Here is a 26,768-nt window from a genome sequence, read left to right as displayed (position 1 = left end):
TTTGAGTTAACATAACAAATATATATTTGAACTATTATGAGATGCTGCAAATAAAACCGAATAAGGCTGAAACGCCCAATCTATAACAACGTGGTTTCATTTTGTAACACTTTGATCTGGTTAGTTTTTTGTTGCACATTTCAATTTTTCGGCCACACTGAAAAACAAAACACGATATATTTGTTTCAATCATCTGCATATTTGAGTATTTTATCGAGCTTTGTTGTTGCAGTTAGGAGCACATCGTGGCTTAAAACAAACCCAGAAACAGTGAATAGATTTAAGCAGCAGAGTGTATTCTCCCTGTTAACATTTGCATACAACTAGAAATGTTATGGCGACTGAAAACTGGCCAAAACAAAATCTGTTAAAATGTGAAATGTTATTCAAGTGTGTGGCACTGCATAAGATAATGGCATCAGAATGTATTAATATGATATCTTACATACTCAACAACCTATAGGCTTGTCAAAACAGGGTCTTGTTTATCGTTTCCTGCAGCAAACAAAACAACCTGGAACGCATGAGCACATTAAAACACTAATTTCCCACTGAAAATAATTAAAGGGCCAAACAATGAACTGTATGTAATTTGATAGGCAAAATATATTGTTACGGTTGGATAAACCTGCAACGTGAACTTTTGTAAGAGATAATTTTATGGTGACGCTACTCTGCACGCACAGGAAGTCACTGAGCCTGTTCATCTTTCAAACTACAAGGCTGGGTGGGGATGAATGGAGCAGCAGATCTCAGCAGAGAAGAGGGAGAACAGACGTCTATTAATCTTACCTCCTCTCCTGTCAGGTAGTAGGCCGACAGCAAGCCGCCAACGTAACGGATGTTCACCTCAAAGAGTGATGCCTCGCCGTTCTGCAGAACCAAGAGAGAGAGATCATATTGTCAAAAGTCGTATCATACCAAGGACAGTGGGGTTAACAGAACATAATAATACACTATTTTTAAGGGAGAAAATGTATTTAATAGCTGGGATACTCGGTCCTTTGAGACCCGTTGGGCAGTTAATTCAATAAATACCATACTACTCAATGTGAGCTGTGAAGTTTCTATGAGTCATGTGTACGATAAAAAAATGTTTCCAGAGAAATGTTTTGTATTTGTACCACACAAATAGATCCTGGGTCATTTACAGGAACAATAAACATCAAATCTTTCAGACTTATATCCACAAGAATCAGAGGGGGCAAGTGGTGGATTGCACTTTTGATTACACCTCTAGAAAACAGAAACAAAAACATCACTCTTAGAATAAATGCGTGTGCATGGTGTTGTTCTGATTAATAAGCGGCTTAATGGCTGCTTGGAAAAAGTCTGGAAAAGATTACCAACCTTTAAAGTTCTGATTGAAAAAAAAAAACATTTACACAGCAACACCAGACTTATATTTAGGAACATCTTTTGTACTAGCATGTGTATTGTACAAATGCGTCCATTATTCGTAGTAATGCCACACAATACCAAATACATACTGTGTACTTTACTGAGAGGCAGCAAACGACATTGCAGGGAGGAAACAACCACAATCATATTTTATAAAGATAAGAATTCTCTTATCGTCTTATTAGCTACAGCCATTGTCATTCACTCATTTTATGTAAAGGATGCATTTGGTGCATCTCTTATGACCTTACCTTGACATCCTATGACATCACCTTATGACTTCCAGAAACTGTGTATGTGTGATTGACCCAAAGTATAGAACCATGTTATCGAAATAAACAAATGTGTCATCAGAAAACCCTACGGACACTATTAAAGAATGTGTTTAAAATATATATTGGTCTTATTTTACAAAGGCAGTTCTGCAGCTAGATGACGTGACACAACTTACTACAAAACAGACTAACTTCATTATCCTTCTTTAGGAACGTGTTGTTTCTTCATAAGTCTGTGACAGTATCATACAATAATGATGACTCCTCATTGACAGACTGAAAACCCACCTGTTTCCCTTATAACCTGGCCAGCCAACAAGACCAACCAAACCTAATCAAAAAAGTGTTGTACTTAAAGGGTTCATCATCTCATTTGAAAATAATGCATCAGCACTATCAAAAGTTAATATGAGTTTGTGGTTTATTGCACTTATTGTAAATGCTTTGGATAAAAGCATCAGCTAAATGTAATTGAATAAAAAGATGCCAAACAAAGTAGTGCAAGTTCAGCATTAGCATTTATTACCAACATCACAGCGTCAAAGTGAATGCATCAGCACTATCGATGCTATCGCAAATTCCAGTATATTTCAGAGGGATGGCCCGAAATATAGATCTATATTATCAAAGTTATTCCTCACTTACAATCGCTCCAGTTTGATTCACTTTTGTTTAATATGACCCAAGGTTTTACTTCAATTGGAGGAGTTAGAGAGGAGAGGACTCTGTGAGATGTCATGTGGCTGTGAAGCGACTGCAGGAATAAGTTGCTCTCTCTTTAGCTCCCAATCTTCTCTTTGTACACCCGTTGAAATGGAGAATCCCTCTCGAAAGACACCATAAGAGCCAGGTCAGTCTCCAAAAGTCAGGTCAGAGAGTCAAAGCCCTGTAATCATGTTTCCCAAAGTTTAGTTTCCTCAAAACCTTTTTTTTGTCTGAGGTGTCTCTTACAACTGCAGGGCAGTATCGATTGAAGGAGAGTTAGTACACTGGCTCAAGAGGAACTTATTCTAACGCCTCTGAACCCGTTTCAAATGTTCACAAATTCACATACAGTAGTGGATGGTAACAGGTAGCAGATTTTAATTATACTATAAAATGCCCTCATGTTTTTCCCAATGGTGTAGATACAGATATATATCTATACTGAGAATAATCTATTGAGCGCACTTAAATTCACCTCAGACTTCCCAAAACATTGGCAGAATGTTGTAACTATGGTGGCTTATGACTGCATGTGTCTAAATATGTCACCATAATTATTACCTCTTGTGCTAGGTGAAGGTGGAAGCAGTCTGGTACTCCTTGACTTGGAGACCTATTGCGAGGGAAATTGCTATCTCAAATGTGGATGATAAGAACATGTTTTAATTGGTTGCCAAAGAGGGCAATTAGCTCAACTCTGATGAATAGGTGAGATATCCTGTGGGGAGTCACTGGCATCCATGCAAAGGTAGCATTTGACTCCAAATAATATATGTGTTTATACTTATTGTATTGTTATATGGCTCAATATTCATAAGATGTTGTCAACACAATGTTACTAGATTTCTTCACATCCCACCCTCTTGGCAAAAATACATTTTGAAAAAGTGTACACTTTTAAGGAATATGGGATGAAATATGTTAATGTATCTGTTAGCTTGGCAAAGCATGAAGGCCATCACTTGTACACGTTTTTAATGGATTAAACAAAAGAGAAACAAAGTGTTATATAGTGAGTTTTAGAGGTGACGGCAGGGGAATTTGTTTTCTTTGCACAGAGCCATGCACCTCTTGTTTCCAGCCTCATGCTAAGCTAAGCTAAGCTAACAAGGAGCTAGCACAGCTTAGCATGACTTAAAGACCGTCACTTTTTACATATGTTTTTTACTGAACAAAACAAACGAGAAATTAAGTGTTAAATAGTGGGTTTTAGAGGTGACGGTAGATGGATTTGTTTCCCCTTGCGTGTAGCCTTATGCTAAGCTAAGCTAACAAGGCGCTAGCTCCAGCTTGATATTTAATGTACAAGCATGAAAGTGATATTAATCTTCTCATATAAATCTTGGCGTGATTATGAATACGAATAGATTCTCCACCAAAAAGGAAAAGTATTACTTTACGTGCGTCCACGTTGTCATGTTTTATGTAACTCTATAAATCCAGTACTAAAAGCAGCGCTGTTGTACAACCAAGGTGCTGGCTCCATCCCTCAAGTCAGCACACTGCTGACATTTCTGGAGACAAAGCACTGATGCCTCTGGCAGGGCAGCGAGCTGAGCTGTCTTGCCAGCCCTGAAATGACTGGCCCATTCAGTAATGGCAATACGATGGCAGTGATTAGGAGCAGAGGGTCTATGTATCACCAGGGATAGTGGCACTCAGCAAGACAGGCGGCAGGTACAGTGAGGCAGGACAAGTAATGCTGACAAAGGTTTTCCCAATCAGGCTTTGACTCCCCAGTACAAGCCCAATAAAATCACTCAGAAGGCTTTGAATAAGACTTCCATTCATTCCAATGCAGTGAACATCTAATACAATGTGTTTAGATATACAACAAGCCTACAGGGACACTTTCTGGGTTTTGTTGATTTTTGCCTTTTACATTTTATGTATTTTTCAGGAACAGCTAATACATTGTTTCCGTGCAAATGGGGCAACTGTTCTATGCATCTCCATTAACTCAACCACAAAAAAGCAAGCCCCGGGGCGCAGAATAAGCACAAAAACAATACAACTTCACCTTAAACGGATATAAATTGATTCAATCCCCGCATCATAAGGAAGGTATCAAGACAGAAGAATAAAAACGATGTCAAGAGAGGCGGTTTACATATGAGGCGGTTTACATATGAATAAATATAAATTCATTTTAACTGCACAGAGGGTGAATTGAACAACTGCACAACAGATTGGATTTGCCTCTGATTTAGGCTCGCTGTTTAACGGGTTGGAGTGTAATAGCTTTTTTCCATCTTAAATCTTTAATTTGTCAATTGCAAGTCAATTGCATTGTTTCTTTTCATTGTCCTAACCACATTTATAACCAAAATACAACATTTTAAAGCTTATTGGCCCATTTGGGAAACTGAAATATATACTGCTCCATAATTTTCATCTCATAACTCTTATAATGTAATGACAAAAAGGAAAACCGTAACTCATTAAATTAATTGCTAAATGTCATCTTGCTGAAAGCACAAAGGGATATTTATGATTAAAATAAATCAATGTAGAAAAGATCAAAGATAATTATGATAAATGCAACATGAATTATTCAGCTTCTTTCATTGTGCTGCTCCTTGACCATTTCTCCGACTTAAGTCCGAATGTGACTGGTGGTGTCATCTCACTTTAATTCTGTTTGATGCAGTTTTTGGCTTCTCTTATAGCCTCCAACTGCAAATCCTATTACACTAATGATACATTAATCAGAAGAAGTGTTTCCTAAAACCACATAAAACTCTAAAAAAGTATTTGTCAAAGTAATATATTCCTACTAAGACATTAAATGCTGCAGCACAGAGTTTAATTTGAGTGTGCTGCTGCTAGGCATGTTAAAGCATGACAAAGAAATCAGGTATAGTGAATAACACCTGTTTTTACTCTCTTCACATTGAGGACTTAATGAGGAGAGTAAACACAGAAACTCTCGCCACCAAGATGAAACTTCTCCTCCAGTTAGTCTGTCAACCTTCATTTCTCAGCCTGCCACAGGAGAAGGTGAACAAAACACTTTCTCAAAGATGATTCCTTTAGAGCAAGAACACATCTGCATTGCAGTGTTGCCGCTTTCAAGTAAAAACAAACTCTTACTTGCACAAACAAGGGACTGCGATGCCAAGGGAAAGGAAGTCTGTTTTAAATTCAAATAGGGATCTGACTGTATATCTTCCTCACTTCATACGTGTGTCTGCCAGGATAGTTAAGATCCTTTGGAGCGGTGTGAAACCTGTCAATCAAACTCTGACGCAAACCGAACAACTTGACTGAGATCTGCTAGAGAGGTCTTGTTCCATGCATTTATCATGAGTAAGTAATACGTTGGAACAACCACACGATTGTTTTTAAAGTAGATATTTAATTTGAGCTTTTCTTCATTAAATAAAAACTGAATAAATCAAACTGCTTTTAGAGCACTGTTCAAAGGTATATCTGTAAATGCATTCTGCATACTTCAGTACTATGATCAGCATTTATTAACTTAATATAAGATTACCTTTGAAAAAAACCGACATTCAAAAGCAGTCTTTAGTTTGCTTTGGTCATTTATTTAGTTCATCGCAAAGCGTTTGGCACATTGATCCCATAAGTAATCCCACCTATGACAGTGCTTCAAAAAGTTGAGTACTAGAAATAAAATCCAACCACGTATATTTCAAACGATCCAGGTGTGACATTTTCAAAAAGGAGATCGCTGAAACAAAAAATGCTCAAACTACACAGACAACTGGATACTGCTTTAACAATGCTTCACTTTTTTTTTTAAATATGCATGATACTACAAGAAATATTTGCATATTAATTGTTCTACATAATGTAATTGTTGTGCAGGTGGAGCCAGAGCAGAAAATAAATCATAATTAAAGAGTATAATGAGTCGTTGAGTACATTGTAGGTGTTCTGCATCACCAGCGTCATGCAGTGTTTCTCTGTTGATGATAATTCAACAGACGTGGCAAAGATAGCCGTCAGACTCGGCCCAGATTTTCCTGGGACACACGCCTGATTGGCGTGGACATGCTGCTGAGTGCCAAGGAGCTGAGTCGACTGTTGCCCAGTGGTGTGTCCTGCTCAGAAGCTAATGTCGCGATGTTCTGCTAATAAAGAGGCCTCTTTGTCACTGGGCAGACTTTTCTACATCGCCACCATCCAGGTTTCTACTGGCTCCTACATTTTCAATAAGGCAAATTAGATTGATGTGACAGAACAAAATTACCCGATGAGCAAAGGATACAATTAAGCAGATGATTGCCTCTCCTACCAACGCTGGTGATTCAGATTTAAGACTGTGATTTTACTTAACATCGCTAATTAATGGATGAAATGGAGATATCATGAAAGGGACCAATTAGATCCTGCCACTCTATTCTCTGTCAGTCTCGCATCGCACACTCAACGCTGTTGGATACCCGGACACTTTCAGGACACAAAGCTGGGGATTTTTCTATTTTTTCTTTTGTTCATAGTGCAGTAATTATGGTCTTGATGAGCGTCCAAGCTGTGAGAGCAGTTTCATTAGCATTAATGACCGCTAACCTCTGGAGCATGCTAAAGTGGCTCCTCCACTGAAAGAGGGAGCTCTTAACTTCATGCTAATAAATAATGGGGACCTCACAAATGCTAAGCCCACACAGCTCCACATGTACATGGCATAGCTTTAAAGAGTGAGGGAAAGGAACATTACAAATGGTTGGATCAGTTCAAACAAACCATACGACACAACACATATTTGCATTTTCAACTTTAAAAGTTATACAACTGCTGTTAGAAGAAGCCTATCCAATAAGGATGATGATGGTTTGTTTTCAATATCTTCCATTACAGTATATTAGCATGAGCCAAGAGAACTTTTTATTGCATTACTGTTCTTTGAGCTCGCCCTAATGACAAATACAATTCAACCAATTAAGAGGAGCTAGTGTTGCCTTCAGTGAACCCCTAATTCTCAAGCAACAATCACAACAACAGTGAGTCGTGTCTCTTTCTCTGAAGCCTTCATTCATGCCGGTAATTTATAATGGAAGTGACTGTTTCTGAGTATTCAAATAGCATTTTAACTCACAGACATTAGAGGGTAATGGTTATCATTTGCAATACATTGAATTCTTTCACTTGACTGCTCCACTCTTGTTACATTCCCATGATGCATCTTTGCCAGCTGGGGGTAGATGCTTCAGTGAATGCCTATTCCTACTGCAGACCAATAAACCCGGATTAAATGGTGGAGGCACTGGTGCATTAAGATTAAACTATCGGCTTATGGTTCAGATCTCATCAGGTAATGATTTACATTTTATTTCTTGGATAACACTTATCTTTAAAAATCTGGTAATTAATATACGGCTTAAGCATCACATGGACACCAGCCAGAGAATGCATTACATTTAAATTAACAGCCTGGTGAATATTTAATCAAATATGCAAGGGGTGATAAATGATAGCTGAATTACAACCCAGCCCATCACCCCTCCATCTTCTCTGCTAACATCTCCTGCATCCCAGAGTATCTGCATCTGTCTATTTTCAGCAAGTCTCCCTCTTTTGATGCTCTCGTTTTGCACACACACACACACACACACACACACACACACACACACACACACACACACACACACACACACACACACACACACACACACACACACACACACACACACACACACACACACACACACACACACACACACACACACACACACACACACACACACACACACACACACACACACACACACACACACACACACACACACACACACACACAATCACGAGAGCAGCTTTCTGTGGAGGTCTTTGCTCTCACCTGGGGATGCAGCAGCTCCCCACTGAGTCTTCTATGATAATGCGGGTCTCTCGTGGGACCGTGCTGCGCTCTTTACTATTCACCCCGTCACAGTCTCCCTCATCCCGACTCTGTATAACTGCCTGCCTCTGTTTCTCATCATAAGCCTCCCACTGAATTTGGCTTCGCTGACTGAGCCACATCCTTCATTTTAGTTGCTCCAAAACAGACGACAATAAAAAAGAGGCACTTTAGCTGCCTTATCATCCACTGTGTTCGTGTTGAAATACTATAATCACTCTCTAATATATACAAGGTAATTAACTGAGCTAATGAATGCATCAATTATGAACATTACTGTCTCAATATACCCCTCTTCATATAACTTAATTGGTGTTAGAATTAAACAAGCATTAAGGGCTTATAGAGTAGTTGCTTCAATGCTATCAATACATATGCAGATTTATTCAGGAGCTAAAATCTGATCACATAACTTTCAATAAGTCTCTGTGGTGAATCTAAAAAGTTCCTATTGTGCGATAAATCTGTTTTTTAATAAGTTGTTTAATACATAAGTCCAAAAAAGTTCAGCAAATAGTGAGAAATGCCTTTTCCTAAGAGCCCCACATGAGATTTTCAAATTGATTGCTTACGGTTATGTTTTCTCTACAACTCATGAGAGAAATATATGTTTATTAAGCTCTAAGGCTTTAAGGCTCTAAATCTTGGACAAATAGTTGCTTACTTTTCCATTTTGTATCTATCTATAACTACTTTTTGGTAGGTATAGATAGAATTGTATGGTGCTGTCAATGTGCAGGTGGACTACAGTGGGTTTGTCAGAGATGTTTGCCTGTTACATCTTTAAACATTTAATAAAATGTGTTAATGTGTAAAAGCTATAATGTGGCATTAAACCCAATTAATGAGCTGAAAGTTACTTCAATGTCAGAGTTATTGTCAATACATCTTCTTTTTCAGTTTATATTCCACACCTTAATAGCTTAGTTTCCTTCTCAAGGTCAATAGATAATGTTTGAGGCATTTTAACCTGCAAATGTTGTTCTAATGCTAGTAGCAAAATCCACTTGTTGACATTGTCTGAGCTCAATGAGTCCACAGGGAGAAATGCAAGAATTACACAAAAACATGCCGGTAAATATCCGTAATGATGAACCACCCACGCAAAATGTCCTTTGCCCTCCACATCCTGAGACAGAATGTCAGCTCAGCTTGACCCCAGCTCGGGGGCGCGGCGTCTTCACTGAAGCATCTCCCATCTCCGTAAAAATGACACAAATTCTCCTCAGACACCTGCATGACTCGGAGCAAGATAGGTCTTGTTAAGCGCAGACATCGAGGTTATCGAAGGTCAAAAAACAGCTCTGCAGATAAACAACCTTGCTCCAGGTCTTCTTGCTACCATCTGATGTCACGTTATCTTTAATTGGAGCATACATTTTAGAAAACAACTCATTAACAGCTGATTTTAAAAAGCCTCATGTGCGAGCTTTCAGATACAAAATATTGATGAGAATAAATAGACTATAAGCCCCACACATTTTTTTGTTTTATGTAAATCAGTAAATAATTCAGAATATCTTTGATTTCTCAAAATATTTTTGGACAACAACTTACACAAGCACTTGGTATTTTCCTGAGGGTGTACGCAGGGTTTTTTACTTACAAGAAATAGTAACACATGCATTTGTTTCCCTTCTCCAGCTCTGCATGTGTGTTGCGGTTCAGTACACTCACTTGTTCGGTATAGTTGGTGAGATGCTGCCGGCGATTTCACAGACAATTTGACAAACTTCCTCTCACTTTTCCAAGTCAACTCTCACACCAATCTTTTTCCTTCCTCTGTGAAAGAAGTGTGTGTTGTGTGGAAGACTGTAAGCAAACGTCTATCTGAACTGCCAGCCAGACTCTTTAGCCTGCGGGCGCAGCATCCTTTTGAGGCTGAGCATATTAAAAGCAACAACAATGAGCAATGAATCTGCAATCACTCTGCCAAATATTCAATTTCATCTGGATAATAACTGCACTGATATAAATACACTCGCACTATTATCAATCTAAACGCTTTATCCCGCAACAAAGTTTATTTGATTGTAATGAAATAAACACCTCAAGCTAGCGCAGGCGTTTTTTGCACTGCATTGACATCTCAAACTGACAGAGATGTTGTACGGGGAGAATTTAAAGACTGCTTTTTTGCTGCTCTGGGATGTTTGCAGGGATATATATGTGCTTCTGAAAATGTACAACTTCCACCACAGTTTCAAGACAATACTTCAATATTCTGCTTCATCCTGATTCTTGCAGAGCCCTGACTGTGCATTTCATCATACTTCAGTACTGTCAAGCTCACAGCAAGTGACCACAACACTGAATGAGTGCGGAAAACAACTCAAAACAGAGTCTACAGCCATGCTAGTGGCTCTCTGAGCTTGTACTTAGCTTAATGCTAAAATGGTGACAGGGGGTGTTTCTCAATCGCGAGTACGCTTGCTTGGTAGCACATGTCTTCCGAGCGTCTTGCTTCAGAAGCGAGGCAAGAATACTTCCTGGCATTCGGAAAACGAAGCGTGGAACAGGCGAGCAAGGGTGCAGGTGTGCGTCATATGAGAGGCCCCGCCTTACATTTTCCGCCACAGATTTGGGGAAATTGGTCCGTGCGCAAAGCATTGTGGGGATTTTAAGACCGCAGAGTCTACACATGTGCAGCCTCTACATTTCTCCAAACGAAGTACGCCTGGATCGGTAGAATTCCAAGTATGCTGGACATTGGAACTGTACTTCGCGGCACTCGATGACGTAGTATGCTTGAAATAGTAGCTCTGGAGCAGCTTTACTTGCGATTGAGAAACACCCAATGACTGCAATGAAAGCTAACATTAAGCTGAATTTGAGCAGATGGAAAGTATATCAAGACATTGAATCACCAAAGAGGGGAACCATGAATTTCAGGAACAATATTCATGAAACACAATCAAATGGTTGAGATATTTCACCCATATTTAAACTTTGTGTTGGAGGAAGTCAGGGGAAAACCCACAAGTCATTATCCTCTTCGTGAAGGTTCATGATCACGACCATCTATAAAGGAGTTAATGGAAATCTGTCAAATAGCTGTTGGGATATCTCAGTCGGTATAAGTGGTTGACCAACGAACCCCCAAGATGCCAGTGTGGCTAAGAATTGCCGCCACACTTGTAAATTGCTCATTGATGGAAGAAAGCAAGACCATGATAGAAAAAAACAACGCATTCTCTCCAAAATGACGCCCACGAGAATTCACACCCACTTTAGTCTCGCCTGAGATGTGGTATTATAGGCCTGATTGTGCTAATTATCAGTCACTTTACCATCTCGGTTTGGCTCAGGAGATTTCCACTGTGGTGAATCAGGAGTTGCAGTGCATGTTACTAGTTACTCTGAAGAGGCTTTATGGGAATAATCAACAAACGCACGGGGGGACCATTTGATCTATAAACAGCAGAACTTGTTACATCTCGATAGATGAGATTTTACAGAGGAAGATGTGCACTCTTCAGAGGGACTGCAAACACAATACCCACAGAGGATACACCAAAGTTTCCTGGATTACTGTTAATGTACTCAGACTAGGGATGCATACCGGTATCCGGTATTACCGAAATACCGGTTACTGGTCGCTACGGTATACCTTACCGAAATCAGGTTTAACATTAATTATAACGGTGCTATAACGGTCTGTTTGCATTGACAAGATGTGCTATTCACGCGGCACACCTGATGGCGGGTGTTATAAAAGATATTCCATAATCGGTTTTGTTCATATTTTTTATGTATCTTTCATTGTTTGTTCAGTACTAAAAGGTCCAAGAAGTCCCACAATTGAATTTAATATTCATTTGACATGTTAACTATATCGTAAAGCGCTTCATGGGAGTAATTGTGGGATGATACATTTTCAAAGTATCACGATATGTATCGGTTGAGTATCGGTATCGTTCAGTGGTATCGGTATCGTAAAAAAGTCAACGATATGCATCCCTAACGGCCCGTGCACACACAGGCCAGGGTTTCCGTTAGCCGGTAATTACCGGTTTTTAGCTGGTAACATTTATTAAAAACCGGTAAATTCAAATCCTGCCGGTCAAAATGTCAGGTAATAATTAGGGAGGCTCCGATCGATCGGCCGCCGGTCATTATCGGCCGATATTCACTCTTAATAGTTTGATCGGTGCTCTCTATGAAGGCCGATCAGGAGAGCTGGATCTGATCGATATGGACATAAACGCGAGTGAAGTGTAACCGGACGCGAGAGAGATCAGATCAGCTGCTGAGTCTGACGGAGACACGCAGCTCTGCATAATCACCTGAAGCCCCGCCCTCTGTTTAGCGAGCTGCATGAGAAACTGACGGGCTGTCAGGAGAGAGAGGGAGGGAGAGGGGAAAAGAGAGGATCCGTTTCTCCCGTGTTATTATTCAAATGTATGTAAACTTTGGAATAATGTACGTTATCTACTACAAGTAGTTTGTTTGAATGTAATAATTATGTTGTTTGTTGTTTGTGGAATCATTTATTGAAAAATGAATCTGAATTTTTCGATCTGTTACGATTATAAACTGAAGCAATATAAAAATGAGCCCGTGAACTGAGTTTTAAACTGAAGCATATCTGCTCATAGTCCGGTAATAACCTGCTAACGGGAACTCTGCTACACAACTCTTATTATTATTGAAATATGACCGGTAAGTTTCAAATGTGTCCGGTAAAATAAATTCTGCCAGGACATTTGACCGGCGAGAAAAAATCCTAGCGGAAACCCTGACACAGGCATGACAAAAATCTTTCAAAGCTTCGCCCATACACTTGAATGGGGTGACGTAGAAGATTTTTAATCTTCGCCGAACTGCCTTGTGGGGAGCGGAGCATGGCTTTGCAAGCATCGTGAGCATAAAAAGTTGAGCAATGTTCAACTTTTGATGCTCCCGATGCTTTCGAAGCTGGCATCAGCCAATCAAATCCCGTTTATGCAAATCCCGCCAGTAACAGTGCTAGCTATCAAAACGTGTGCAAGCTGGGAGAGCCATTTCCTCATATTCCAAACGAGAAATTACGGTAGCAAATCACCCGGTTCTTTACGACCAGAACTATTTACCGGGATACAAACCGGAGGAACCAGGCATGGAGGGAGGTGGCAGAGACAGTGGGTGAAACTGGTATGTTTTCGCCTGTTTGGGGATTTTATATCCAGTTTACTTCGTTTTAACATTGCTATTGCTTTGTATGTCGGGGGGGGGGCGGGAGATTCATGTGATTGGTTGTTGGTGGCCTGGGCGCGTGAACTCGCCAAGCTTCAGACACGCCCAGCATCAACATTTTTCAAGATTTTTTTCATGCCTGTGTGTGGACGGGCCGTAACTCAGACGTCAGCCTGCAGGGTAATATCACATGTCAGACTGACAGACTAGAATCTGATACATGCTGAGATATTGTCTTCTGAAATGTAACAAGAACAAAGCTTTTGAGTCCCATGATGCACCTGTAGCTTACAGGCTGAACCATTCGGTGTCATCAAGGTGAAAATATTGTACTCATGAATTAAACATTGTTTGATGATAATAACCTTCTTTAGTGACGGTGATAACATCCATAAAAGCAGTAATAGCAAAAACTAACAATTATTCTCATTAAAGATGAATCTGCATACACAGACTGAATGAAGTGTTTGGTCTAAGAAATATATCAAAAATGAAATTAAAACATTTACAAAATGTCGAAAGCAGTTGAGATGGTTTGGGCACCTAGTTAGGATGCCACCTGGGCGCCTCCCTAGGGAGGTGTTCTAGGCACGTCCAGCTGGGAAGAGACCAAGGGGTAGACCTAGGACCAGGTGGAGGGATTATATCTCTTCGCTGGCCTGGGAGCGCCTTGGGATCCCCCAGTCAGAGCTGGTTGATGTGGCCAGGGAAAAGAAAGTTTGGGGCTCTCTACTGGAACTGCTACCCCCGCGACCCGACCACGGATAAGCGGGAGAAGATGGATGGATGGACAAAAGAAAGTCTATCAGTCAGCTTTCATATTCAAATGACTTCTTTTGTCTAACCTACAATTCATAATTGACGTTAAAAGAGCAATCATTAAGAAAGCTCCTAATTTTCATCTGGACTAATCGATTACAGACTAATCGATTCAGCACAAATGACCGTATAATCATATCAAAGGCAAATCTCTGCACTCAGTATTTCCAACAAAACAGACTCTAAAAGCTTTGTTAAAAAGATGATTTCTCATCTTTAAAATGTTTCCAAAGATGAACCAATGGTGGTGTGCCTGCCTGCCAAGTGGATAAGTTGTGTTTATGAGTGAATGAAAGACTAAAAAAGGAGTTTGTTGTGGAATGAAATAATGTTGTTATTATTTCCTCTTTTCCCCTCCAGCATACATCTTGTGGTTGGATGGATGCCTCCTTGGACCCCTGAGGGATGGAGTCATCCTTAGGGGTAGTGACCTGTAACAATGCAGGTCATATTGGTAAGCTGGGTGAACCTTTACCAAGTGCATCTGACAATCTGTGTATCTGAGGCACGTTTTTGAAAGGCCATACTGCATGAGGTAGTTCCCTTTCAAAACGATGATATCCTGTATAAATCTTTCTCAAGTAGACTGCGGAGTCTTTGAGGTGTTGCAGTTCTCTGATATCTAAACACATCACTTCTGTTTACAGCAGACGGGTAAGAGAGTATGTGTAAGTGTGTAACAAAGCCTCACATCTCTCTGTCTGTCTCCATTGTACACATATAAATAATGAATCATTCACCATGCTGGCAAAAAGCTGCCGTATCAAATTAATAAATATGGATAAATTAACTGGAATTACTGTAAAACTGCCCGATTTATTTTCAGGGAGGAGGACAGAAGCTCATACTTGGCTGCTGCCCAAAGATGTCTTTCAAGACAGAAAACAGCCTCTCTACTAAAACATGAAATGATTTGCCCATAAAATATCAGATTTGGCCAAGATTGAAGAGTGGAGTGTGAAGGACGTGACCCCAGGAGGCCACAGCTCAAGGCACATGATTGAGGTTGAAGGATTATTGCAGATCACACCCGTGACGAAGTGCAGAGTGAAGTGTAAATCTGTGTTTGTTGTCTTTATGATGGCCGACAGTGTGGCGCTTTGTCAGCCGCTGCCATTACTGGCCCTCTTCCCTCACACGCTGCCGCAGCCAGCAGCTCCTCTCAAAGTTAATAGTCCTATGCAGGAGAAAGATATCTGCTCCTCGAAACACTATGAGTAAACCGACTGTGAAAACATATCAACAACATTGTGTCTGATCCAAACTATGGCCTAAAACAGTGGGTACAAATTGCTACTATGAAAATGGGAGAAACAGAGCTCAATGATTTAGTGAATGTAATCACTCTTTTGCGAATCAGTTAAACCTAAAATAAAATATGGACCTTAATCCCAGATCAAATGTACGTTAAAGGATTTTGAATATATTGTCTCTTGTGATTATGATGTTATGTTAAATGTGTGGCGTCTTGTCTTTGTCTTTATTCACTTTACAAATGAAGCTGCTGTGATGCAAAAAAAAAGTAAAAACCTATGTAACAAGTGTTATCTGTGTGTGCGTGTGCGTGTGCGTGTGTGTGTGTGTGTGTGTGTGTGTGTGTGTGTGTGTGTGTGTGTGTGTGTGTGTGTGTGTGTGTGTGTGTGTGTGTGTGTGTGTGTGGCCTAGCATTACTATACTTGTGGGGACCTAAATCTGTTTACACAATCACGTGTGGGGACTCGCCTCCCTTACGGGGACAAATTGGAGGTCCCCATAAGGGGAATCATTAATTTTAGGGTGAAGACTTGGTTAGGGTGCCGTGTTGGCGGGACGTTGCCGGGCTCGCTGCTCCGCCCTTTGAGGCACGAGGAGCGGACAGTGTGAGCTGAATTACTGGTGTTTCCTGGTTGCTGCGTGGGGTCTGCGAGACAGCGAGACACCGGGGAACTCAGCCTGAGCACACACACACACTCCCATCCTGAGCTCCGAGTGTGTGTGTACGGAGCTCCGCGCAGCACCGCGGCTGAGAAAAGATAAGGCTGTGTGTGTGTGTGTGTGTGTGTGTGTGTGTGTGTGTGTGTGTGTGTGTGTGTGTGTGTGTGTGTGTGTGTGTGTGTGTGTGTGTGTGTGCCTGACTGACTGTGTGTTTACGTTGGTGCCATGAGCTAGAAGCATAGACACTGAGGGTTTATGAGGGTTTCCTTTGATGTTAGGGCACACAGTGGATTATTTATGGCCTCACAAGTGGCGGTAATCAAGAAGTTGCTGAGCTCCACGAGATAAAAGCTCATAATAAATGGCGCGTTTCCACTGCAGGCCTCGCTCGGCCTCGCTCGGTTTGGTTAGGCCTTATTAGGCCCGGCTCACTTTAATGCTGCGCTTCCATTACAGTTTAGGAACTGGGGCAGTTACTATAGTAACGCAGTGTAGGCAGAGCCGTGACGTCATCTTCAATGAGAGCCCCAGAAAAACAACACAGCCGTTAGCTGTTAGCACTCAGAGCTCACAGCTCTTCATATCTGTTCAGAAACTAGACAAAAGTTAAACAAGTACAAACCACAGACTGCCTGTGTCATGGAGAATACAGTCGCTGGTTTATTTATGTCTGTATAGGCCGCTGTTGTGAGTGTTGACGGTCGGAGCATATATAACGTTAGCTTAGCCAAGCTCCATTTAGAAAACAAGCATTTTAAAAGGGTTTTTCGCCTGCCGTCTGTCTGCAGACTTGTCAAAGCATTAATTCATGGTTTTTACTAACCGGTATGTTGTTACTTCGGCATCATTTTGAAACGTGTATTACAATTAAATCACGGTCAAATATGTTCATCTTGTTGTAGTTGTAGCCCCATGGCCAGCGATTCTCTTTCTAGTTTAGCATACTCAGCCCGACTCAGCCTGGTTGTTCCTGGCCCTAGAACCACGATTTAGTCGGGCCAGAAAAAAGGTGAAAAAGTAGCCCCCGGCCAAAACTAGGCCAAGTGGAAACGCAACCAAAAACGGGCCCCGCACGGCTCGGCACACTTAAAGCGAGCTACCCGCTGCAGTGGAAACGCGCCATTAGTGTGCTTTAGCCCTGATTATATACTGGGGCTGCATCCCAGTGAAATAAATATGCATGCTAAACTGTCGGCTTGATTATATCTTTCCACAAACAATGGCGTGCTGTTCAAATGTACCGGGGGCTTCAGGCACACTATGCCACACATGCCAGGATTTTTTATTAACAATAAACCAGAAATAAATAGGTGTTTTCAAATTTCAAATACTAATTAAGGAATATTTAGTCAGCAAACAAATATGTTCGAATGGAAAGCATCTAGCACCTTGTCATAACAGGCAGTGAATTGGTGTAATTATTGCCTAGCGTCTACAGTTTGAAAGCGTTGTGTAACTAATTACACAACATTATGCAAAGCACACATTATAAAACCTGGTGACAACATGACCTAGAAGTGTTCTCCGTCAGTTACAAAACCACAGACAAGCTGCCACTTGACTGTTAGCAACAAACTTCACAAAAACTTGTCCTGGTTGGCACTCTCTGCGGCTTCCTTTCAATCCCAACATGATTTCAGACCTGGCAACCCTCAGTTGTTCCTGACACCATAATTACAGACTCAATAAAAGAGCCATGTCCTTATTTCTCTTCTCTCACTCCATCTACTCGTCCCTTTAACTCCTCCCTTGCTCTCTTTCTTTTATTCATGCCCCACGGAGACCCTTCAGAGGGGGGGGAGAATCCCATCAGAGGGTAACACGGCGTGGCCGGTGACCACACAGGAAGCTTTTGATTCCTGCAAGAATGTCCTGAGCTTTGGAAAACTGTCAAACACACTGGACACAATGTTGGAGCTGAAGCACAAAGGCACTGCTTCAAATCGATCCACCACGCAGCGCTGAAAACCTCATTATGCTAATATAGTGGTTACCATTGAGCTAACTCAGACATAAAAGAGAGGTGAATGGCCAAAATAAAAAAGGTGTCCAACTACATGAAGGAAATAGGGTTTCTTACCGAGTTTAGGTCCAGGCTGGTCTGCACCCACTCCTTGGCATCGTTATATTCTTCCATCAGTCCCATAATGTAAAGGGTGTCCAGTGAGTCGATGATGGAGGCTCCTCTGAGGCCGCCTGAAAAACAAAGAGACATGTTTTAACTCCTTATACAACTTTTTATTTTACAACCATAACATCACACGTGCAATCATATATAGGCTAATGTGGTTTCTAGAAGTTTGATGTGTAAAAAAACCTCTGCTGTTCTTTGTAAATGCTTTAAAGGTCCCATGACATGCATTACCCGTCCCTTTGTGTGTTATGTAGCTTTTTATGTAAACGGGCTGCAAAGTCACAAACCATCAAAGTACACCCTGTAGCTCCGCGCGCGCGCACACACACACACACACACACACACACACACACACACACACACACACACACACACACACACACACACACACACACACACACACACACACACACACACACACACACACACACACACACACACACACACACACACACACACACACACACACACACACACACACACACACACACACACACACACACACACACACACACACACACACACACACACACACACACCCTTATCTTTTCTCAGCCGCGGTGCTGCGCGGAGCTCCGTACACACACACACTCGGAGCTCAGGATGGGAGTGTGTGTGTGTGCTCAGGCTGAGTTCCCCGGTGTCTCGCTGTCTCGCAGACCCCACGCAGCAACCAGGAAACACCAGTAATTCAGCTCACACTGTCCGCTCCTCGTGCCTCAAAGGGCGGAGCAGCGAGCCCGGCAACGTCCCGCCAACACGGCACCCAGACCCCACGCAGAATGCTCATCTGTTTGTCATTCCTGGTGTCGTTTCCTGGTTGCTAACAAACGCCATTGTAACACATAATCACTGATGTTCCGCTGTAACGGTGGTGGACTCATCAGAACAGAGAGGGCGAGCTGACCAATCAGAGCACAGTGGGCTCATAGAGAGAGGGGGGGGGGGGGGGCAGGAGCTCCAACAAGGTGTGTAGGACAGAGAGTACACATACTACATACATACTACATACTAGTACACATACTATACAGAGATGCTGTTTGAGAAACCAATGTGATTTTGGAACATTGAACAATGTAAATATATTCTAGTAGACCTCAACAATGGAATTATGATCAGTAGAAATGGCCATGACATGGGACCTTTAAATCACAGTATAACATTTGTGTAAATATATTATGATGATTAGTTGTCGGCATATGTCTTAAAGTTGTTGACAGATTCAGTAAATACCACTATTTAATGCTGTTTTACTTGCAACATAATAGCCTTTTACCATTTATTACGGTAGGCAGGGTATATGCAGGAATCCTGAAGTCAAATGTAATACCTTTTAAGACCCTTTCCATACATTTTAAGACCTCATCGCCACTTTGAGTTTTAACCGGTTACCTTGGCGACACACTTCACCTCACATTGACTATATACATTATTGATTGTCCTTCCTCCTTATCTTCCAACCATTTGGACGCAAACTTGCATTTCCCCATAACGATGCTGTTTAACAACCGGCGTAAACGGGCCTTTGCGCAGTGAGTGTGCGACATCCTGTTCAGATTACTTCAAATCCAACGGGATGCCGTAAACAAACTACACAGAATCACACTACACACCTACGCAATGATTACATTCAGGCACACTGTAGAACACAACCTCTTTGGACAATGTATATACTTTTTGAAAACAAGCTACAAAATGTAATACCTTGGAAAATGCAGTTTAATACTTTTTAATAGCCTTAATTTTCGCTAAATTTATTTATCAACTTTTAATACTTTTTAAGACCCGCGGACCCCCTGGGTAGGTGTTTACAACATACTGCTAAAAGCTAAATATTAGAGGTAAAATGTATATGTTCTCCCACTATTTCGGGGTGTGTAAAGGGAAAAAAGTAAAACATTTGGGAAGACACAAAGACTTGTTAAACTGCAACGGAAAATGTCATCTGTGTTACCAGCTGTTTTTTCCACTGGTGTCGTTCCCAACAACTTTTATCTCATTCCACATTTACTACATAAATGTAAAATGTCTTTAAGCTGTTTAGCGAAAGCTGCAAACTCATAAGGTTGAAACAGCATGTTGTCTTTTACTGAATTTGTTTTGACAGAGCTTCACAGAGATGCTAAGTTACAACATTTCAAACAAACCCACCCAGACGGTGTCTCCTTTGTAGAGACTTTCCATAATACGAAAAAAATGTTAAAAAGAACATCTTTGACAACACAAATCTTTGTGTTGTCAAATATGTCAAATTAAGAAGAGTTTTTACTCAGCCTTAAGAAAGTTGTGAGTACAATAAAAAGCTGATATTTCATTAGTTACTTGACTGTGTTATTTGAAGGTAGATAAGTGCTTAGATTCAACCCCAAAGCTTTAATGTTCTCATTAGAAACAGTATCTTGACAGCATCTGTGATAAAAAGTAAAACATTAAAGTCTCTCATGAGCAGATCTTCAGTAATTGCTGCCGTGATGTAAAATGAGAATACTCAGCTGTGTGGCCCAGATGAAAAGCATCTTCACTAATAGATGAAGAGCGTCAGCTACAAAGCATCAGTCACTGTACTGTATGATGAAAGTCGAGTCATTTAGGAATCAACCACCAGAGGGGAGAATAATAACTGGTACACAAAGATAATAGCTAGTGTTTAGCAGCTGCTCCTGGATTACACACCAGTGTATGCTGAGCACATGTTACACTCATACTGTGTACAATAATGTGTGTGCAGTTATGTGCATTCTTAATAAATCTTCTTTATATGCCTTTCTTTTTTTAGAAACTAAATGAGAAATGCTACGTGGTGTTTATTCCAGGCTGGTGGCCTAATGAGACTTTGCATGGCCTTTTTTCATTCTGATATGATACCAAACATTATGCAAATGCAGCTCAACCTATTAGAGAAAGCTCGGCACAAAGGAAAATAAACATTATCCTTAATGAAATACAGCAACATAAATGAAAGGCAAATTGTAGTGTTTGAAAGTTTAATAACAAGAAACTGTGACTAGATAAGACTTTGAATGTAACTGCTTCGGGGCTCATGTCGAAGATGACTAGAAAACGTGTGGAAGTTGACCTGGTTAAAGCCCCTGTCACACTGTCCCGAAATTGACACCCGATGGACACACGATAAAGGAAATGTTCAAATTCGGCTGTGATCGTAGCAACATCGGGCCATTCGTGAGGGCATCTAAGCCATCGTATGACCGCCGGTGGAGTTTCTCAGGCTCCGGCAGCAACTTCGTGAGCGGCAACTAAGGCACTCGTGAGGGCATCTTGTCGAATCGTGTCATCTTCGTGTTATCATCGGTGCATTCACATTCACTCTGATCGGGGCGAATGCCCGATGGCACCGAGGATAACAAGATGCCCTCATGATGGCTTTACGAAGGGCAAAATTGACACACGAATTCAACACGAAAATGAACCTTCGCAAGGTCCTTCGGATATTTTTTGGCATGCCAACGATTTTGCCACCGCTCACGAAGTTGCTGCCGGAGCCTGAGAAACTCCACCAGCGGTCATACGATGGCTTAAGATGCCCTCACGAATGGCTCGATGTTGCTACGATCAGAGCCGAATTTGAACATTTCCTTTATCGTGTGTCCTTCGGGTTGTTTTATTGCACAACAAAATCATGTAAACATATTATGTAAATAACCCAATTTGTGTTCTGTGAAAATAAAAAGGATATAATATATTATTTTGAAGGACAGTTGACAGGAAGTTGTTGTTGTAATGGAAACAACATTGCGGAGAAAACGTAATATTTTCTACATATAAAGACGGATAAAGTAAAGAACAAAGTCTGAAGATATCAGTACAGTATCATAGTACTGAAACAAAATAGTTTTTGTGTGTGGTTCGGGGCCATCTTCGTGCGAAATTCACAATTCCATATTCGTGTGTCCATCGGGTGTCAATTTCGGGACAGTGTGACAGGGGCTTAAATGAGAGGTGATGTAAAATATTTAATTCATTCCCGTGAATAACACCGTTTATAGTAGATGGCTGGATTGATCTGATGCAACCACACAGCAAGCTGGCACATCAAAGTCTGCAGTTATATCACAAGTTATTGAAGCTCGCCAAACATGCAAATGCTAACCATACCTTTGGGCCACAAAACTCCACTTGCTTTGTTGCACAACATTATTTAAAGGGGACCTATCATGCAAAATGCACTTTCGTACGTCTTTTATACATGAATATGTGTCCCCGGTGTGTCAGGGAACTCACCAAGTGTCAGAAAACACAACCCTCTCTCTTTTCCTCCATACCCAAATCTCTAAAAACGGGGCTGCAACGGAGCTGATTATTATTTGAATTTTTCTGATGTCAGAAAAGGGGTGCTCCACCTATATGGGCAACTCTCCACCTATCAGGGCAATGAGAGACCGCTCGAAAGCGCTGGAGACGCTGTCGTACATATGCCAGGCCTGTAAGTGGCGCTGTAGTCTGCCACAAAAGCAGAATCAGCCCTTGCAAAAACAGGGCTGGAAAAGAGCAAATAGAGCGAAATGAGGCATGGCTAAAATGCATGATCTGTTTGGTATTTTGAAAAAAAACTTCACAGACATGTTTTATATAGGTATGGCCCTAGAATATATGTTTCAAATATAGCATGATAGGTCCACTTTAAAGGGGCCATATTTTGCTCATTTGTAGGTTCATAATTGTGTTCTGTGACTCTTCTGTGACATGTTTACATGCTGTCACTACAGTATGTTACAGAAGAAGACAAATAACTAACATGGCCTTCACAGAACATTCACAAGCATATATATAACACACTACAGGAAAGGATAAACCCCAAAAACATTATAGGGCATCTTAAAAGCTGTACCTTTTTTCTTTTATTATTCAGTTACTGAAGTTTGGTCTATAAAATGTCAGAAAAAACTGAAAAATGGCAACCTTAATCCCCCAAAGCCCAATGTGACATCATTACCCTGTTTGTTTCTGAACAAAATGCCCAAATGCCATAGATATATCATATTGCCTTTTTGCTGAATCAATGCCTCAAAAGATTATTTGTTCTCTGATGTTGCTTTCATGTCGTGAAACAGATAAACATAACATAATAAACTGTTTCTAAAATTAACCCTACTCATTTTACCCCTTAAATTGTTTTCAGTATCCACTCAAGCCACGCAGCACATATAGTATGTGTAGCTACCGGTACATTATTAACTGTATGGCCATGGTCATCACTGCTGACCTTTAGCCTAATCTCCACAGCTTCATGGATTATCTGATGAGGTTAGCACGGATTCCAAGAGCCATGTGGGGCAGGGATCAATGACTTGGCTTGACTGGGTTATGGGTGCCATATGCGTTGGGCTATAAATCCCAGACTATATTTAGTCTCAGAGGCAGAGAGAAACAGTGTAAAGCTTTCTGCACCTTCCAACTCACTCGTTAAGTCATATTACATTACTAGCAAGTCATTTCTTCTCATTAACTGTTCCTGATTCTGTTACAGTATCCCATACCAAGCTTATAGTCCTGACAAGGTTTCCGTGCCATGGCTTTGACTTTTTCAGATTAAATTTACCACATACCCCCTCCCTTTGAAATCTCATCTGCTGTACTTTGCCTTCTGGCAGTTGTCAGCGAGAGGGCAGTGCTAGCCTGAAGCGGGACACATGTAGTCTGCATAACTGTAGAGGACCATCTGCTCAGTGTGAGCCGTACACTGTACTGTACGCACAGAAAGACTCCCCGCTTCTGCTACTGGTACAGAGCAAGAACATCAGGCATATCTCTAGATAAGGGGTAACCAACAGGTCGATCGCGATCGACTGGTCGATCTTCAAAGCCTTCACTGTCGATCCCTAGCATTTAAAAAATGTCCACAAAAAAAAGAAAATGTTCATGCTCTGGTTGGTTGTTTAAACAAACTTTTTAGACCTAGCTCTGTTTTGTTGATTTGAATCACGCACAGGTCATTTTACAAATTCATTACAATTGGTTATTAGATATGTTGACGTCTATGAATTGCTGCATGCAAGTGTGGGTGGGGTTAAAAATCGTATCTTAACGGTCATCTTGAGGAGTAACTTAAACTGTACCAAGTTCTGCGAATCTTTAACCAACATCGATATGGCTGAGGGTCCGGGGTAAAATAAATCAAAAACGTATTATTTCCACCCGGAATGGGAGCATGAATTTCTTTTCACATCAGCGAAAGAGAAGACTGTATGCCTCATATGCCAACAGGCGGTAGCCTTGGCGAAACGGGGCAACCTGGATCAGTTTTCTGAAGTCGAGGAACGAGGAGTATGAGCAGCTGTCCGACGACACTTGGTTATTGGACTTGGGGTTCCTTACCGATCTGACTGCAAAACTCAATGACCTTAACCGAGAATTGCAAGGGAAAGACCGAGAGCTTGGTCACATGATTAGCGCAGTGGAGGCATTCAAAGTGAAGCTCAGTTTGTGGACCACTCAGTTAAGACATGCGAGGCTGACACACTTCCCAAATCTTGAAAAGGTGTCACAAAACCTCACAGACAAAACTGCTTTCCATCCTGAACAATTCTGCGCCCATTTGAACAAACTGACATCAGAATTTGGTGCTCGATTTGTGGAGCTACAAGACATGGGGCAAGTAGTTGGTTTTGTATCAAACCCTTTCCTCAGCGTTGACATTGAACAGCTGTCAGCTAAAATGCAGGAGGTGTTTACATTACCTATGGGTGTTGACATGGAGATCATTGAAATGCAAAGCGACATTGAATTGAAGGCCAGAGCAAGAGATCAGGACTTTTGGTCACTCGTGAGTAGAGAGAGGTATCCACTGATTGTGTCATGTGCGCTTAAACTGAAGGCCTACTTTGGCTCCACATACTTATGTGAAACGGCCTTTTCACAAATGAAAATAATTAAATCCAAGTATAGAACTCGTATGACTGACGCACATCTTACTGACTGCCTCCGGCTGGCAATCACTAACTATCAGCCAGATTTCAAAAGGCTTACAGATAATGTGCAGTCACAGCAGTCTCATTAAAGGCAGGCTGATAGAGCAACTTGAGCATTGGAAATATATTGTGAATTGAACAGAGAAGCTTAATATGGATTACATTGAACTGTAGGCTAATATCTGTACAGAAACTAAATATACAGTAGTGCATTGAACAGATACTGTAAATATTAATAGTTTGTATTGAACAGATATGCCTACCGTAAATATGTATATTGTACATTGCACAGATAACTGTGCATAACTGTGTGTGCATCTTTTCACGTACATTGAGCCTGTTGTAACATAAATTGATTGCAAAAATAAATATGACGATGAATAGTCTTACTCCTTAGTGGGTTTTTTGGAAGATATCGGATTGGTAGATCTCGGTTTACATTTTGGAATACAAAGTGATCTTGGGCTTGAAAAGGTTGGTTACCACTGCTCTAGATGTAACTCAAACGTTGTATTATATTATAATGGATTGTTATTGTTTGCCTACGTAGCAGTCCCATCTCATTTCGATTACAAATAGTGACTGTGACAACTGAGAGAAAGAGAGTATTCAGATATCTCATGCACTCGGGTTATCCAACCTCAGGGCAGCTCTTTGTGGCTGCGGGCGAAGCAGCCAAGTGAGGAAAATTCCTTTTGAAAACAGCACCAAAAGCTAAGATGATTGATTCGCTCTAAGGATAGATGGAGCGGATCAATCCATCATGGTGTTCTTCTTCAGCCTCCGTGGTCCAAGACCCTATTTATTTCTGAAGCCATTTGCAACAAATGAAAATAGCCCAGAGGGATCCTCTTGACATGGCGGAAATAGGTGTATTCTAATGTGTATTTATAAAGATTGATAAACATGCACACACTGACATGCTTTATGGATTTCCTATGCATTATAATATGTTCTGTAACGGCATCATATTTAATGCTTAGTAGGGCTGGAAAATTCTTAAATTACAGCCCTGGGTTTGTATGCCTGCGCCAACCTGCCAAGATGTGGTTTAATCCATGTCTGTCCAAATGATTTTGTGAAGTCACAGTGACCTCCATAATTAAATCAGTTCATCCTTAAGTCCAAGTGGACGCTTATAACTCATTTGAAGATATTCCCTTAAGGTATTAGATAACACGTTCACGAAAATGGGACAGATGTTCTCCCTAAAAACATAACATCAACAAACACTATGATGTTTTTTAGTAATACATACATTTTGATAACTACTTACATATTTGGGATGAATCAGACAATGTTTTAACGATAGGAGAGAATGGAAATAATTGATGCATCGCATAGAGAGTAGTCTTGGGATGGCAAATATTTATCAAAGCTACCAATGAAAGAACCGGGAAACAAAAAGTAAAGATAGTATCAAACTATTCTTAATAAAAAACGTTCCACCGAACAAGGCTACATTTCCAACTGGGCAAAGCAGGCCAAAGCCCTGAGGGCCCCAGACCCCACATTCACTGCATGTAAATTGCTTTTGGTAATTTGATTATATGGAA

The 26,768-nt window shown here is 40.9% G+C and overlaps 1 protein-coding gene across 2 annotated transcripts in view; it reads right to left on the bottom strand.

The window, feature by feature from the left end:
- Positions 1 to 26,768, bottom strand: part of LOC117460291 (mannosyl-oligosaccharide 1,2-alpha-mannosidase IA) — a 232,575-nt gene that overhangs the window by 87,663 nt on the left and 118,144 nt on the right. For both annotated transcript variants that reach the window (XM_071205950.1, XM_071205951.1), the window contains exons 3-4: positions 18,233 to 18,348; positions 793 to 873 (exon numbers count right to left, since the gene is read on the bottom strand). In XM_071205950.1, coding sequence (XP_071062051.1) covers positions 793 to 873; positions 18,233 to 18,348 — 197 coding nt within the window. The remainder of the gene's footprint in view (positions 1 to 792; positions 874 to 18,232; positions 18,349 to 26,768) is intronic.

The sequence above is a fragment of the Pseudochaenichthys georgianus genome, chromosome 16 (genome assembly GCF_902827115.2).
Source record: "Pseudochaenichthys georgianus chromosome 16, fPseGeo1.2, whole genome shotgun sequence".
NCBI lineage: Eukaryota > Metazoa > Chordata > Actinopteri > Perciformes > Channichthyidae > Pseudochaenichthys > Pseudochaenichthys georgianus.
This window is presented reverse-complemented; position numbering and strand designations above follow the sequence as displayed.